Below are 15,343 nucleotides of genomic sequence, written 5' to 3' on the forward strand. Positions count from 1 at the left end.
TCTTTATTCAGGCCAATGGAAGGCCACGTTCTCAAAGCTAGGACTGGTTAGAATGGGGAGGGGCAACACCTTGGCACCCATGCTGTCGGCGGGCACCCAGCCAGCGGTGATGGCTGGGCTGGCACCCAAACCCCTCAATAAAGCTTTAGATGGGGGGGGGGGCTGTGCTTCTGTGCCGGGAGTGGGTGTATCTCCATCTGCGGGGGGGGGGGGGGTGCACTTCTGCCCCTGGGAGGTGTACCCACTTCTGGCATGCGTGTGCGCAAGTGCCCTAGAGGTGTGTCCCTGTGTGTGTGCCGGCCCCACTTCCCTCCCCCTCGGCAGTGATGGTGTGTCTATATGAGCGCTGCGCCCCGGGGGCTCGCGTGGGGGCGGAGCCAGGGGCGGGGCTCGGGGGTCACAGAGGTGGGGGCCTGCTGTCACAGAGGCCCCTCGCGCGCCGCTATAAAACCGCCAGCCGGGAGCGCGCGTGGTCAGTGTCTGGCCACGGGGAAGGTCGGAGGGAGCGAGCGAGGACGGCGCCCGGCCCCCCCCACGCCTGATCTCGGCCCCCCCACCTCGCCCCGGCGAAGCAGCGAGCGGCCGGCAGCGGCGCGTGCCCCGGAGCGTCCCCCTCCCCGCCCCGCGAGGAGGCGGCCAGAGCAGTGCTCGCGCCCGGCCAGCCGCCAGCCCGGCTCCCGGAGCCAGCCAAGGCGTGGAGGTGGAGGCGGAGGAGGACTATGAAGGAGGGTGGGTGGGGGGAGGGAGGGGCGGGGGCCAGGAACACCTGGGGCCGATGGCCATGGACGCCGAGGGCAGCGACCTCGATCTCACCGAGGTGAGCCTGGGCGGGAGGGGAGGGGCCCTGGGCGAGGTTGGGGGCGGGGCGCCGGGAAGCCGGCTTGGGCCCTAATGCTTCCCCCCCTCCCCCCACCCGCCACTGGGCCGCCCGCCTCGCAGCTGTCCCTTCAGAAAAGAGGACGGGAAGGGAGGACCATGAGCTGCGAGTCCATGCTCCCCTACTACACGGCGGCCAGCGGGCGCGCCGTGGGCATGTTCAACACCTCCATGGGCGAGCTGCAGAGGCAGCTGTACCAGGGCGAGTACGACGCCTTCAAGTACGCCCCCATGTTCGAGAGCGACTTCATTCAGGTGCCGCAGCCTGGGCCCGGGCCGCCCCCGTCCCTCCCGAGAGAACAGGCTTCCAGGCCCCACCCCCCCAGAGAATGGGCTTCGAAGCGCCCCGCCCCCCAGAGAACCGGACTAATAGACCTAGCCCGCCCCCCCCCCATGGGCTTCGAAGCCCCGCCCCCCCCAGAGAACCGGACTAATAGACCTAGCCCGCCCCCCCCCCAGAATGGGCTTCGAAGCGCCCCGCCCCCCAGAGAACCGGACTAATAGGCCTAGCCCGCCCCCCCATGGGCTTCGAAGCCCCGCCCCCCCCCAGAACCGGACTAATAGACCTAGCCCGCCCCCCCCCCAGGATGGGCTTGGAGACCCTCCTCCCCAAGGGAACAGCTTTGGGGGCCTAGCCCAGCGCAGGCCACTCCCACCACCGCCCCCCCCCCCAGCACCCTTCAGGGCCACCTACTGGCTCCCAGGTTAATGGCAGCGGCTCCTGCAGGTCCTCCCAAGGTACAAGGACAAGGCTGGGGGGCGGGGGCGGTCTGAGAGGGCTCCCCTTTAGAATGGGGTGGGGGAGAGAAGGGAGGGCCCTGGGAACCCAGAGGGCAGGAGCTCTAGGGCTGGATGTCTGGCAGCTTCCCGTCTGCCCAGAGGAGGAAGAGGAGAAGCTGTTGTGCAGCGGGCATCTCGGGACCCCCCCCATGTCCCCTCCCCGCCCTTTGCAGATCAGCAAGAGGGGCGAAGTGATCGACGTGCATAACCGGGTGCGCATGGTGACGGTGGGCATCGCGTCCACCAGCCCCATCCTGCCCTTGCCCAACGTCATGCTGCTGGCCCGGCCCGTCGTGTACCTGGAGGACCCCCCACCCTTTCTCCAGCCCGGCTCCAGGAGCATGCTGCATTTCCCTTCCAAGACCCTGGAGTTGACCAGGTGAGTGGGACGCCGGACCGCCCACCTGTCCCAGCCCTGCCCAGAAAATCTCTTCCATCTCCTGCGCGTGACTTATTCCCAAGCAGCTCAGGGGGGCCCCGAACCGGGCTCGGGGAGTCGGCGGTGCCCCCAGGGAGGCTGCATTTGGGCCCTCAGCTTCCTCCGCCGGCCATCCCTGGCTGCGTCTCACCTGGAAAATGGGGTGTCGGCTCCAAGCTGGACCACCAGTGGGGAAAGCGGGGGAGGGGGGAGAAGGGAGGCCCCTGAACATCTTTTTCCTGGGGCGGGGGGCTGCCTAGGTTACTCCCCTTGAAATTCGTGAAGATTTCCGTCCACGACCGCGACAAGCAGCAGCTTCGGCTAAAGCTGGCCAGTGGCCGATCGTTCTACCTCCAGCTGTGCCCGCCCTCCGATGCCCGGGAGGACCTCTTCTCCTACTGGGAGAAGCTCATCTACCTCCTGCGGCCGCCCGTTGAGGGCTACAGCAGCACCCACGCCATCCCCGCCGGGGATGGGGTCGAGGTGCCCGTGTTCATGGCCGAAGATAAGTCTCCCGTGAGTGGAGCGGCCCCTGGCGCACCTCCTGGCGTGCCCGCTATTCACTAGTCGCCCGCGCTAGAGAACGGGGGGGGGGGGGAGGGGGACGAAGAAATCTGGGGAGCGTTCTCCACCCTGAACTTGTCCTACGTCAGGTCTTTGTCCAGAGTCTTTGAGAAAGGTGGAAGGCCTTGAAAATGGGGGTGGGGGCTGGGGGGAGGGGGTGGTTTTGATGAATGAGTCGCACCTCCGAACCCCCGATCCGCTCAGAGCACTTGTTGCATGGGGGGGAGGGGGGCCCGAGGCTCCCTCGCTCTCCTCCTCTGATCCTAATGGGGTCGGTGTTTCCGAAGCCGCCCCCAGGCCTGACTCTTCCCCTCTCTCCCCTTTTGCCTCCCGATCCCAGGAGCCAATTCTCCATAGTGAAGGGGAGCAGGATAAAGTGAGCATCAAGAGCCTCCACATGATGTCCGACATCCCCCAGCAGGAGCAGCTGATGGTGGCGAAGTCGGAGATCATCCTGGCGGCCTCGGCCGGGGACGCCTTCCCCGACCCGGGAGACGCCGACGGGGACCTGCTGACCCACCACTACACCATCCAAGGGGTGCCCAGCGTGTCCCCCCCCAGCACGCCATCGGTCCCGAGCATCGCGGTGGCGGTCGCCGCCAGCAGGAGTCCCACCGGCAAAGCTGCGGCCGGGGTCGCTCCGGGCTTAGGGGTGGCCGTGACGGAGAGTCAGGGGCCGGGCCTGAGTCTGGCCCTGGCTGGGACCGCAACTGCGCAGGTGACAGAAACCATGTCCGCTGGCAGTGTGAGTCTAGTGCTGGCCGGCGCCGCCAGCATGTCGCCGGACTCCGTGAGCGTGGTCTCGGCGGGCGCGGGCAGCCTCAGCCCCTCCGGCCACATAAGCTTGGCCTCGGCCGGAGCCGGCGGCATAGCCGTGGCCGGGATGGGAGTCATCGCCCCCCCCGCCGGAGCCCGAGGCTCCCCTCGTGTCGACCTTGCAGACCGAGGGCTACATGAGCGAACGGGACGGAAGTCAGAGGTTGGCCCCTAGCAGCACCCCGGAGGCGGTCAAGGAAGCGAGGTCGTCCCGGAGGCGGTCCCGGCACCGAGAAGGCCGAGGGCGGAAGGGGGGCGAGAAGGACGCCGGCGGTGGTGGCCAGAAGAAGTCCTCCCGGCGGGCCGTGACCTCCAAGGATGCCCAAAAGGCCAGCCACCGGCCCCGGAGAAGCCGGCGCAGCCCCTCCTCCCGCAAGGCCTCCAGCCCGTCCATCAAGGACTCCAGGTGAGCCGGGTCACTGCCCCCCCACCCCCACCCAAGGCCCAAGCCCTCCCGGCCCCCTCCGTGTCTCCCTCAGGGAGAAGCGAGCAGACAGACAGATGGCGAAGGGAGGCAGGGGGACGGCCCCCCCCCCCCATGGCTTTCCTTTCTCTTGTTCTCTCCTTAAGATTCAGAAGCTCTTACAGAAATGGGGCCCTGCGGGTGGCGCCCGGGCTAACGGTAGACATTTTCTTTGCCTTGTCTCATGTCTTCAGGACCTCCCATAAGCCCGGGAAGAGTAAGAGCTCGGCCAGCACGCCTTGTGAGCCCCTTTCTGCTTGTTCCCAGCCTTCCCGGGGTGGGGGAAAGCAGGCCAGGGGAACAGGGAGGACAGGAAGGGAAGGGGGAAGGAGGGAAGGAGCAGGAAGGAAGAGGAGGGGGAAGGGAGCGGGGGGAGCAGGGGAGACAGGGAAGAGGCAGGGAGGGGAAGAGGGAGGGAAGGGAGGGAGGAAGGCAAGAAGGAGGGAAGGAAGGGAGGAAGAGGGCAAAGGGGAAGAGGAAGGCGGGAAGGAAGGGAGGAAAGGAAGAGGGAGGAAGAGGGCAAAGGGGAAGAGGAAGGCAAGAGGAGGGAAGGAGCGGGGGGGAGGAGGGAGAAAGGGGGGGAGAGAGGAGAAGGCAGAGGAGGGGAAGAGAAGGGGGGACCCGACCCTGGCTGAGCTGAACCAAAGCAAACTGGGGGCTCGCTGAAGTGTCTCGGTCTCCCCATTCCAGCCACTGCCCCGACGAAGAAACCCAGCCGGATCGCTTCCTTCTTGCGCAGTTTCTCTCGCTCCAGCCAGAGCACCAAGAGCACCTCCGTCCTCACGAACGTGGGGGACGCAGCCGAGGCCCCCAAGGCCGTGGCTGCTGAAATCGACATGAGCGCCATCCTGGAGAATATGGAGAGCACCGAGATGGAGATGGAGACCATCACTGAGTTGGTATCCCCCGCAGAGGAAGAGGAGGAGGAAGAGGAGGAGGAGGAGCTGGTCAGCCTGCTGATGGACTCCCAAAGGCCCGCCCCGCCCCTCCCGTGTCCCCCCGAGGCCCGGCACTAGCCAGGCCACCCACCTAGGGCCACAGAGAATAGCCGGCGGGCTCGGATATTAAAGAATCGTCTTTGGTCCCACGACTGGCTGCTCGTCCATGCTTTAAGGGCCGGACCGTGTCCCTTCGCCTCCTTCCTCCTCTCCCGTGCCTCTGGCAGTCATCCGATGCTGAGTGGGGGAGCGGGGGAGGGGAGCGCAGGAGGGGCCCCAGCGGGAGCCGGTGAGGCGGCGCTGAGGTCACAGTGGAGGGGCCTGTGACCTCACGAGTTCCGTCGGCCAGCCCCAGAGCCCAGTTCCGCCGGAGCCAGAGCTCAAGCTTCCTCAGCCCCGAGGACGCCAGCCCGACGGGAAGGGAAGCATGAGGGCTGTTCTGGGCCTCTGCGGCCTGAGCCTGCTCGTGTCTTGTGCTGCCGGCTCTGTGTTCTGGGAGACGCGGGATGGCCCGGCGAGAGGGGAGCCCCCCTGGCCCGTCCACACCCTCCCCTCCCTCTCGCTTTCTGCCCGTCCTTTTAAAACAGAACGGAAGCAAGCCGGAAATGAATTCCCGCGAGGTGACCGGGGGTCCGGGGGGTCCGTCTCGGGGAGAGCCCGGGCTCTGCTCCACCGGCCCCGCCATCCTACCTTCTCCCTCCTTCCCACATTTGTAGTCTCCAGCCCTTGGTACTCAAAGCAAGACTGGGACCTTCTCAGGAGGCCGAGAAACTGGCAGGTGGCCGACGGTGGCGAGGAGGTGCCTTGGCTAGTGTCCGTGGCCCGGCTGTGCCAGGGTGTGGTCCTGGACCACTGGAGGGTCCTTTCCACCGCCCGCTGTCTGAGAAATACGTACGTGTCCGGGGGATCCGGGAGGATGGCGCGCGGGGCCACGGTGGGGTCAGAACCTGGGCCCTTAGGAAGAAGCTGACCCGAGGCAGGCCGGCCCAGGCCGTGGAGTGGAAGTTAGACTGAACGGGTGGTCCATCTTTGGCTTGTGTTAGTGGATTCAGGGAGTTCCGGGCGGGATTAAGAGGAACTCCGCGCCGGAAGCGAGTCAGGCTCCGTCTCCTAGGCCACCACTGGCCGCGGGAGCCCGGAGCAGCTGGACGAAGCTCCGTGAGAGCTCCGGCCCCGTTCACCTTGACTCCTTCCCGCCGGTTCTCAGCGGGGAGGGGGCGAGGTGGGTCTGTGACCTTGATCTTCCTGGGGTGGGGTGTGTCTGAGGCTGAGCTTCATGGGGGGGGGGGGTCTCTGAGTCTCATCCCCATGGGGATTCTGCCTCTGATCACCACGTGAGGTCTGCCTCTGCTCCGCATTGGGGATCTTTGCCCCTCATTTCCACGGGGGGGAGGGGGAGAACCTGTGTCCCTGATCTTCATGGTGGGGGGGGTATCTGCCTCTGATCTCCACGGGGGAGGGGATCTGTGTCCCTGATCTTCATGGGGGGGGTCTCCACCCTTGATCTCCACAGGGGTCTGCCTCTGCTCTTCATTGGGGTATCTGCCCCTGGTCTCTGTGGGGGGGGGACCTGTGTCCCTGATCTTCCTGGGGGGGCGTCTGCCTCTGATCTCCATATGGGTTCTTTGACCTTGATGTCCTGATCCCCACAATGGCTCTTGGAGACAGATCTCCACGCCACCACTCCAGCCAGACGGGCCTTCTCGCAGCCTCCCCCCCCATCCCGCGGCATCCCATCCACGCTTCCGTCGTCCACAGGCCCGCCGACCATTCTGCATTGAAGGTGGCGCGCTAGGTCGAAGCATTCTTCTTCCCTCCCCCTGCCCCCACTGACCAGAATCCCCGTCCCTGTTCCCCCCAGCAATCCCGCTCTGTTGCGTGTGAGGAGCTCTGGGACCTGGCTCAACGGCTCTGAGATCTGCCTGCACCCCACCTTCGTGCCCCCAGCCAGGACCGCGGCCGCCAAGAGCGACCTGGGCGTGCTCTTCCTTCGTCAGCCAGCCAGGCTGGCTGGGGGTCAGCTCCCGCTGGCCCGGGATGCCAGCAAGGCCCAAGAAAACTGCCCCTTCTGTGGACATCGGCCATGCCATGTCTACCAGCGTCAAAGTGAGTCCCTTCGGAAGGGGGGAGCCGGCTGCCCCCTCCCCCTTCCCGGAGCCGGAGAGGAACGTCCTCCCTCTAGACAGGCTCCGGCTCCAGGCTGGCGTTAAGCGGGCTTCCCAGTGGGCCGGAGAATGGGGAGGCGGGAAGCGACCGCCACTGGCTCATTTTCACCGAGGACATCGTAGGAGTCATCCCGGCTCCATGGGAAGGGCGGTTTCTCGCCCTAACCTCGGTCCTGGCCCCTAGCTTGGGGGGAGAAGGGGCCAGCTCCTCGGCCCCTCCCCAGCTCTTCTGCCTTTGGCCGACGGTTCGGCAGCGGCCCACTCGCAGCCACCCAGAAGTACTCTCGGGCGTACTCTGGGATTGTTGGGGGAGGGGCAGCCAGGGAGGAAGCAGGCTCAGGTGACAGGGACAAGCAGACTCTGGTGTCACCCCCGCATCTCTGTAGGTACCCAAGAGCCTGGACTCATGAGAGCCACAAGGACCACGGTGAGACTCCTGGGGCCCTGGGCCTGCCACCGCTCGGGAGCCGATGCCCCTGCGACAGAGACCTTCTGCATCCAGATGCATCCCTGGCCAGGCCCAGACTGTCAGGTGGGTGCTAGGCCTGGGGGGCGGGGACCCCGAAGCGTAGAGAGCGCTCCCTCCCTGGGGCGACAAGGGCACGCCCAGGAGTAAGGAGAGCCCGTCCCCCCCCCCTGCCGCCCCACCCAGGTGCAGCCCGGCAGCCCCGTGCTGTGCCGCTTTGGAAATCGACGGGAGCTGGTAGGGCTGGTCAGCGAGCCCGGGAAGGCCTGTTCCGCGCCTGTCCCGGCCGTGCGCACGGCCCCTTATCGCGGTTGGCTGGATGCTGTGGTGCAGGCTGCCCGGAAGCGACCTCCGAGCTTGCCCTGCATGCTCTCTCCACCGAGTAGCCCCCACAGCCATCCCCAGGTGCACCCAACTCCATACTCTGCCCTGGAGGAAGCTGACGGTGGAGCGGGCTCCGTGCAAGCCCGGGGGCCCTTCCTGGTGACTTCCAGCCCCGGGGGCCCGGCGAAGACTGGACGGCGGCCTTCCCGCACCAGGCTCCCCCTGGCCACCGCTTGGGGCCTCCCAGAGGCCTCGGTCGGGTCCCCGGTTCTCCCTCCGGGGGCTCCGCCAGCTGCCAAGACCGGGACTCCAACCCCCTCAGCTAGAAGCTCTGCCGGAGAGCCCCGGGAAGGGGCGCCCACCTCCCGCTTCCGCCCCAGGCCTCCTCAGCCTATCCGTGATCCGGCCCTAGGCCGCTTAGCTGGCGACAGAGGCGCGGCGCAGCAGGGGGCACAGACGTCCGGATCCGAGCCTCAGGCAGCCGTAGGGATCGCCCGAGCCCCGGCTCCCTTGGGCCCCGCTGAAGTCGGGAACCCCGCCCGACCGGAGAGCCGGTTACTCACTGAGGCAGCCGGAGTGTGGACTCCTCCAGAAGCCAGGCCTTCAGGTGGCCCTAAGGCAGCTCTGCCTGGGCCCCGGATGCCCCGGCCAGCAACGGGAAGGTCCCAGAGGATCCCCTGGCCCCAGAACGTCCAGCCAGCTGCCGGAGGACTCCGGACCCCCTGGCCAACTTCCAGGGAGCCCCAGTGGATCCCCCAGGCTCAGATCCCCCCGCCAGCAACCAGAGGGTCCCTGACCCCCCGGCCAGCATCCAGAGGGCCCCTGACCTTCCAGCCAGCATCCAGAGGGCCCCTGACCTTCCATCCAGCAACCGGAAGGCTCCTGACGCCCCGGCCAGCAACCAGAGGATCCCTGACCTTCCAGCCAGCATCCAGAGGGCCCCTGACCTTCCATCCAGCAACCGGAAGGCTCCTGACGCCCCGGCCAGCAACCAGAGGGTCCCTGACCTTCCAGCCAGCATCCAGAGGGCCCCTGACCTTCCATCCAGCAACCGGAAGGCTCCTGACGCCCCGGCCAGCAACCAGAGGGTCCCTGACCTTCCAGCCAGCATCCAGAGGGCCCCTGACCTTCCATCCAGCAACCGGAAGGCTCCTGACGCCCCGGCCAGCAACCAGAGGGTCCCTGACCTTCCAGCCAGCAACTGGAAGGCCCCTGACACCCCGGCCAGCAACTAGAGGGTCTCTGACCCCCCGGCCAGCAACCAGAGGGCCCCTGACCTTCCAGCCAGCAACCGGAAGGCTCCTGACGTCCCGGCCAGCAACTAGAGGGTCCCTGACCTTCCAGCCAGCAACAAGACGGTCCCTGACCCCCCGGCCAGCAACCGGAAGGCCCCTGACGCCCTGGCCAGCAACAAGACGGTCCCTGACCCCCCGGCCCCAGATCCCCCGGCCCCTGACCCCCCGGCCCCTGACCCCCCAGCCAGCAACCAGAGGGTCCCTGACCCCCCGGCCCCAGATCCCCCGGCCCCTGACCCCCCAGCCAGCAACCAGAGGGTCCCTGACCCCCCAGCGAGCAGTTAGAGGGCCTCAGACCTCTTGGCCAGCAACCAGAAGGCCCCTGACCCCCCGGCCCCAGATCCCCCGGCCTCAGATCCCCCGGCCCCTGACCCCCCGGCCAGCAACCAGAGGGCCCCTAACACCCCGGCCCCTGACCCCCCGGCCAGCAACCAGAGGGCCCCTAACACCCCGGCCCCTGACCCCCCGGCCCGTGACCCCCCGGCCAGCAGCCCTCACTGTGGCTCCCTGGGCTCGCTCTCCCATGGCATGGCCATTTGCGTCCCAGCCTCATCCAGCAGCTGACGCGGGCGGGCCCCAAAGCCCGGCAGCTGTCAGATCTCAGACTCACTCGGCGCCTGACGATATGGGAGCCTGGCTGCTTCCCTTCCAGACGGTCCCGGCTGTTCTCCTCCAGTCCCACATGGCCGGACCCTGGGTTCAGCTGGCACGTGCTCCAGCCGGGCCCTGGATAGCCCCTAACTCAGAAGCAGCCTGGCCTCTGGCTGAGCCAGCCCCAGAAACAGCCGGGCCTTGGGCTCTCCAGATGCCGGCAGCTGGCCAGCTGCCCGGGCGGGCTCCCAGTGCGGCTGGGCCCTGGGCTCTGGCTGAGACGGGAGAGGGCGGTCCAGGAGCCCACCTTGCCGCCCCCCTGCCCTGGCCAGTGGCCGAAGCAGCTGGGTTTTGGCCTGTGCCGACGCCAGCCGTCAAAGCCATCGTCCCCTGGCCTGGGCCCATGAGCAAGATGGCCTCAGAAGCCATTGTGCCCTGGGCCGGCCCAGCTCCCCCCATGGTACAGGGACTAGATCTGAGGAACTTGCCAGGAACTGCCAGCGGTGGCCGTCTTCCGCCTTCCCCGGCTCTATTCTCCGGCTCCCTCGCCTACCACGGCCCCTTCCTCTCCCCGGTGTTGTCCCCTTTGCCCCAGTCGCTGCCCCCAGCCCCCGCTCACTCGCAGCCTTCTCTCTTCTCCGGAGCTCTGCAGGCATTGGCCTGGGGCCCCCCAGGCCCGGCGGTGCCCAAATCCCAGCCCGGCGGTGACTCGGAGGCCGGCCCCTCTGGCACTGAGGGCCGACCGGCCCCCTCTCCCTTGCCCTCCTCGGCCCCCGTCTCATCTCCGGCAGGACCCTCTAGGTCCAGGAGCCCCGTACCTGACCTCCACCATCAGCCGCAGCGGGAGCAACTGCCCCTCAGGGTCACCTTGGCCCAGTGTCGCTTGGGACTGGGCTGGAGGAGCAGTTTCCAAGCCTATTGGCTCTTCCAGACAGCCTTGTCCTCTGAGCAAGGGCTAGGTGAGAGGCGGGGCCCACCCAGGGGACCCCCGAGCCGCCACGGCTCGCCGAGGCCCAAGGTGGGGGTCCCGGGCTCACCGGGGCTGGCCTTCTTCCCGACAGCCAAGTGCGGCATGCGTCCAGGCTTCGTGGCCCGGTGCCCCACGTGCTGGGAGGCCGAGGAAGGCGAGTTCCCCTGGGTGGTCTCCTTGCAGTTCTCCCTGTCCCACTTCTGTTCGGGCTCCATCCTGAACGAGTGGTGGGTCCTGACCACCGCCAGCTGCGCCAACTTCATGTGAGTGCCCCGGAGCCGGGTGGCCCACCCCTGTAGTGTCTCGTCCTGGCCACGGGCAAGGCCGGGGTGGGCGTGGAGCCAGAGGGGGAATACTCATTTTCCTTTGTTGATGGAACGGGGTGGGGGAAGTCCCAGATAGCCCCCTTCTCCCCCGCCCCCCCCCCACGTGCCCACAAACACAGAGGCTTCTTGGCTGCCTGCAGACGGAATTCGGAAGCCCTGGCCCAGGTGCAGGCCGGCGTCACTGACCTGGAGGACCAGGTTCGGGCCCAGCTCGTGGGCATCCACCGGGTCCTGCCGTACTTCGGGCTCAAAGGGCCTACGGGCCTGGGCTTGATCCAGCTCAAGGAGCCCTTGCGCTTCCAGCCCCGGGCGCTGGCCGTGTGCCTCGAGGAGTCCTCCAAGAGGACAGTGACAAAGCCTCGGCGGCACCTCTCTGACTGCTGGGTCCCCGGCTGGACCTTGATCAAGGGTGAGTCTGGGCCACAGAAGCCAAGCGCGGCAGGGGCAGGGGGTGCCGAGGAGCGGACAGGGCAGCCGCGCACAGGGTCCCGGGAGCCCCGAGTCCCAAGATTTGGGGCCGGAGAGGACTTCAGACCATCGAGAGCCATCCTGGAAACTGAGGCTCCAGGTGTCACTCAGGTAGCCAAAAAAGCCCCAACCCCAGAGCTTTGCTCAGCGAGCCTGGGTCACGGGGGAAGAGTAAGAGGCTCTGGCCCCTTGTGGTCTGTTCCATCCAGGCAACCTGGTGACCATGCAGAAGCGGCGACTGGACGTGGTGGAGGTCAGCAACTGTGCCCACTTCTGGCCCATCGAGAGCTCCACGGCCTTCTGCGTGGAGGCCAAGAAGGTGATGGGCCAGAGCAGCTGCAAGGTGATAAGCACCCCCCAGCAGCCTGGGCCCTGGGCCTCAGCACCTCCTTCCTCCCCGGCCCTGGTCCTCACTACCACCTGCCTCCCCCTGACAGGGAGATCTGGGAGCCCCACTGATGTGCCGCCCAAAGTCGCACCTAGAGGAGACGCCCTGGGTACAGATGGGGGTCCTCACCGCTTTTGACGAGACCTGCACTCGGCCCTATGTCTTCAGCCGCATCCACCCCTTCGACCTTTGGCTCAGGGCCTCCACGAAATCCCAGCACCCGCCCTGGGTCCGCACCGTCCCCAGGCCCACGCTCTCTTCCCTGCTCCAACCTGAAGGTGAGCGAGACTCTCCCCCCACACACACACACTGGGGCCCCCAGGCCTGGGGAAACAGAACCAGGAGGAAGAGGGCTCCCTGGGAGACTCGGGCGGGGCGGGGCTAGCTCCCGGGGACTGGGGCAGGGGCTTGGCCAGTGTGCGATCTCTCCTGTGCCCACGTCCAGCCCTGGTGAATCGGATTTCTCTGCGCTTTGCCATGCCCTGGCAAGCACTGATCGTGACCTGCGACAGCAGACTTTGTGGCGGATCCGTCCTCAGTCCGTCTTGGATCCTGACCTCGGCCCACTGCATCCGGAACATGTGAGTGCTGAGCCGACGGGGGGAGGCCTTTGCAGGGCCGGCTTGCTCAGACAGCCCTCCCAGAGGAGGTGGCTGGGGGGGTTCCTCAGCAAATCGGGGCTCACAGGTGGCAGGCAGAACCAGGCCCCGTGTCCCTTAGCATAGCTAATGTTGGCGGGGGGGGGGGGGGGGGGGAGGTGGGCGAGGTGCACAATGTTCTCTTAAAGTCGCTTAGAGATCCCACGATCAGTCAGATCTGGGCAGCAGCCCGCTCAAGGGGTAAAAACTCGTCATTTCTTGTCCCGTGACAGGAGTACAGAGAACATGGCAGTATTCCTGGGACTACCACAGCCCGGGGGCAACATGACCGTCGCCCATGTCTCCAGCGTGGTCCTGCATGAGCGGTACCAGTCAGTGGATGGGGTCCCCTGGAATGACCTGGCCCTCCTCCTCCTGCAGAAGCCCCTGAGCTCCAGCCAGCCACTGGCCCCCGTCGGCCACGTGGATGACGTGAACAAAGCCGAGTGCTGGCTCACGGGGCCCCGAGAACTCCGAGAGGGTGAGCTGGACGCGTCGTGGCCTGGAGCCCCGCAGCCACCGAATCTCTGAGCGAGACCTTGGCCCTGGGCCCTGAACCTGTAACAGGAGGGGGGTCCACACCAATCTATGGGCAGCTCGCTTTTCCAGGCAATCCTGAAGTAGGCTGGGCCGCCCCTTAGGGAGTTCTCTTTAGAAGAGGCCTCGGGAACCCTCGAAGCGGTATTTGCCATGTGACAATCTGCCCTGAGCCGGGCCAAAGGAGGCTCCCAGGACGGGGCACCCCCTCTGCTAACACCATGACCCTGTGGGGGGTGGCCCGGGAGCATGGCCAGCCCACCGTGGTGTGCTTACTGTTGGCTTAAAGCAAATAACAGCCATGGGCCCGGGAAGGGGAGAAAAGGGTTAGGGGCCGGACACGGCACGAGGGGTAGCAGACATGAGGCAGGCCAGAGGGAGGCAGTCCCCTCACTTCCCCATGCTCGGTGCTCCCCCTCACTTCCCCATGCTCGGTGCTCCCTGGTGTCGGTTTGGTTGAAGGGTGGGAGGGCAGGCAGAAGGGGGAAGGGTGGGAGGAGGAAAGGAGGAGGCAGATGAAGAAAGCGACGGGGGAGAGGAAGGCGCCCTAGCAGCTGGATTACATGCAAAAACCCTGAGCGCTGGTTCAAGAACAGCAGCTTCAGAAAGAGCCGCCCGGCGCCCTGCCCTTCCACGTGGGGGCACCCAGGAGCGGCGGCTCGGACTCCTCGATTATCGGAGTGCACACCCAAGCTCTGCTGTCCAAGATGTGCCCTTGGCCCGCTCCCAAGTCCTCGAGATTCCGCCCTGCTTCCTCCCCCCCTCACATAACCGTCAGGATGTCCAGCCACGTCCTCCTCCCTCCAGCTTGACGCTAGTCCCTCCGCCCACTGGCACTCAAAGCCGTAGGGCCGAGGAGATTGATTCCCGACTGTTTGCAGGCGAAACGGACCAGAACCCACAAGCCCTGCACGTTCAGGTGAAGGATGGTCTGTCCTGTGCCCGCCGCCTCCCTGGCAGCGTCAGGAACTCCGTGCTATGCCTGGGTCCCTGGGTGCCAGAATTCCAAGTGGCTTTGGTGAGTGGCCCCGAGGCCTGCTAGGGGAGGGGGGGTCCCCTTCGAAGAGTGGCACCAAGGCCCATCCCAGAGGGTTCATATTCATGATTGGAGGGCAGAGGGGAAGAGGTCAGGAACTTGAGCCCAACCTCAATGGGAGGGGGGGTGGGGGTGGAGGAGGATGGGAAACAAGAAAAAAGTTGGTGAAGGGAGCCAGGCTTATAACTAGGGGAGGGGCTCAACAAGGCTTGACATGTGCGAGCGCCTCCGGGTTCTGGGTTTGTGCCACAGGATCTCATGGGCCCAGGCAGTGCCCTGTTGTGCCGCTCACGGGCTAAGAACGGGACCTGGAGGCAGACTGGGCTCACAAGCATCAGGTCTCTCACCTTCCTCCTGGCTCCTTACTTCCCCTGGATTTCCAAGACCACCTCTGTCCAGGCGGACCACAGGGGGCTCAATCAGTCGGTGGGCAAGTCAATCCCTGTCACATCTGCAGCAGGGGCAGAGCCCAGGGGCCCTCGGGGCCTCCTCTTTCTCTTGACCCTATGGCTGCGGTTCCTGAGAGCATAGGACCGTCTCCCCCCCCCCCCCCCCCCCCCGCCGACTGCAGCCATCCGGCCTCGCCCCAGTCCAAGCCTCCATGGGGTTCAGCCTTTCTACAGCCCAAGGGGAGGCTAGAGCACTAAAACTGGGAGAGGGCCATTCCCCTGCCCTCTCCCTTATCTTCTCCTCCCAATCCTTCTACCAAGAGAGCAAGATCACGGGTGTACTGGAGACATGCCAGTAGGGAACCCCGAGTGTATGTTGATGACCCCCTTTCCCCTACCAAAATAAAGCCACACCCTCTGCAAAACATGGGATTTCTTGTGTGCTGATCCCAAGGTCCCGGGAGCAATTTCTCGTACCCAAGACCTCGGTCGGGGGGGGGGGGGGGGGTGGGGGGGGGGGGGGGGGGGGGGGGCAGAGCGCCACACGAACACACCCATCACCGCCAGTCATCAAAGGCCTTTTGAGGCTCAATTGAACAGCCTCTTCATTCTTTCTGGCCCTCCCTGTGACCCCAAAAGCTCTTCCCTAATAGAGTCTGACTATCCCCATTCTCCCCTGCCCCTCCACCACTTAGGAGATGGGGACAAAGCTGGGACTTGATTGGCCCAAGCATGGGGCAAGGATCGAACTGTTTTCCATGCTGCGTCCTCCAGATCCCAGCCAAACACATCGCCGCCCTTCCAGTCCTGCGGGCGCTCGGGCTAAATGCCATCCCAAAGCACTATCTCCTCGCCACTCCCCGCCCCCCCACTCCAAAGGCGGCCTCCTCCTCCT

At 66.2% G+C, this 15,343-nt stretch overlaps 2 protein-coding genes and 1 long non-coding RNA gene across 4 annotated transcripts; 2 read left to right on the forward strand and 1 right to left on the reverse strand.

The window, feature by feature from the left end:
• Positions 1 to 765: 765 nt before the first annotated feature.
• Positions 766 to 5,005, forward strand: LOC141548328 (Golgi-associated RAB2 interactor protein 6-like). Its single transcript, XM_074277110.1, has 7 exons — positions 766 to 817; positions 940 to 1,131; positions 1,830 to 2,035; positions 2,335 to 2,590; positions 2,979 to 3,860; positions 4,112 to 4,158; positions 4,608 to 5,005. Exons 1-5 carry the CDS (start codon positions 776 to 778, stop codon positions 3,627 to 3,629), a joined length of 1,347 nt encoding a protein of 448 aa, XP_074133211.1. The 5' UTR covers positions 766 to 775; the 3' UTR covers positions 3,630 to 3,860; positions 4,112 to 4,158; positions 4,608 to 5,005.
• LOC141548329 (uncharacterized) lies at positions 3,955 to 5,082 on the reverse strand. Its single transcript, XR_012483896.1, has 2 exons — positions 4,947 to 5,082; positions 3,955 to 4,765 (listed from the first exon to the last, which is right to left on the reverse strand). It is a non-coding gene; the product is annotated as an uncharacterized LOC141548329 (long non-coding RNA).
• Positions 5,083 to 5,211: 129 nt separating this feature from the next.
• Positions 5,212 to 14,906, forward strand: LOC141548327 (uncharacterized). Of its 2 annotated transcripts, XM_074277108.1 has the most exons (13): positions 5,212 to 5,475; positions 5,572 to 5,746; positions 6,717 to 6,961; positions 7,407 to 7,552; positions 7,673 to 10,655; positions 10,758 to 10,929; positions 11,133 to 11,401; positions 11,670 to 11,803; positions 11,898 to 12,126; positions 12,294 to 12,429; positions 12,720 to 12,967; positions 13,905 to 14,041; positions 14,312 to 14,906. In XM_074277108.1, the coding sequence occupies exons 1-13, from the start codon at positions 5,283 to 5,285 to the stop codon at positions 14,588 to 14,590; spliced, it is 5,346 nt and encodes a 1,781-aa protein (XP_074133209.1). In that variant the 5' UTR covers positions 5,212 to 5,282; the 3' UTR covers positions 14,591 to 14,906. The 2 variants fall into 2 exon arrangements, with proteins under 2 accessions (XP_074133209.1, XP_074133208.1); XM_074277107.1 differs by having other exon boundaries at positions 5,212 to 5,746.
• The last annotated feature ends 437 nt before the right edge of the window (positions 14,907 to 15,343 follow it).

This window comes from Sminthopsis crassicaudata, chromosome X (assembly GCF_048593235.1).
Source record: "Sminthopsis crassicaudata isolate SCR6 chromosome X, ASM4859323v1, whole genome shotgun sequence".
Taxonomy (NCBI): domain Eukaryota; kingdom Metazoa; phylum Chordata; class Mammalia; order Dasyuromorphia; family Dasyuridae; genus Sminthopsis; species Sminthopsis crassicaudata.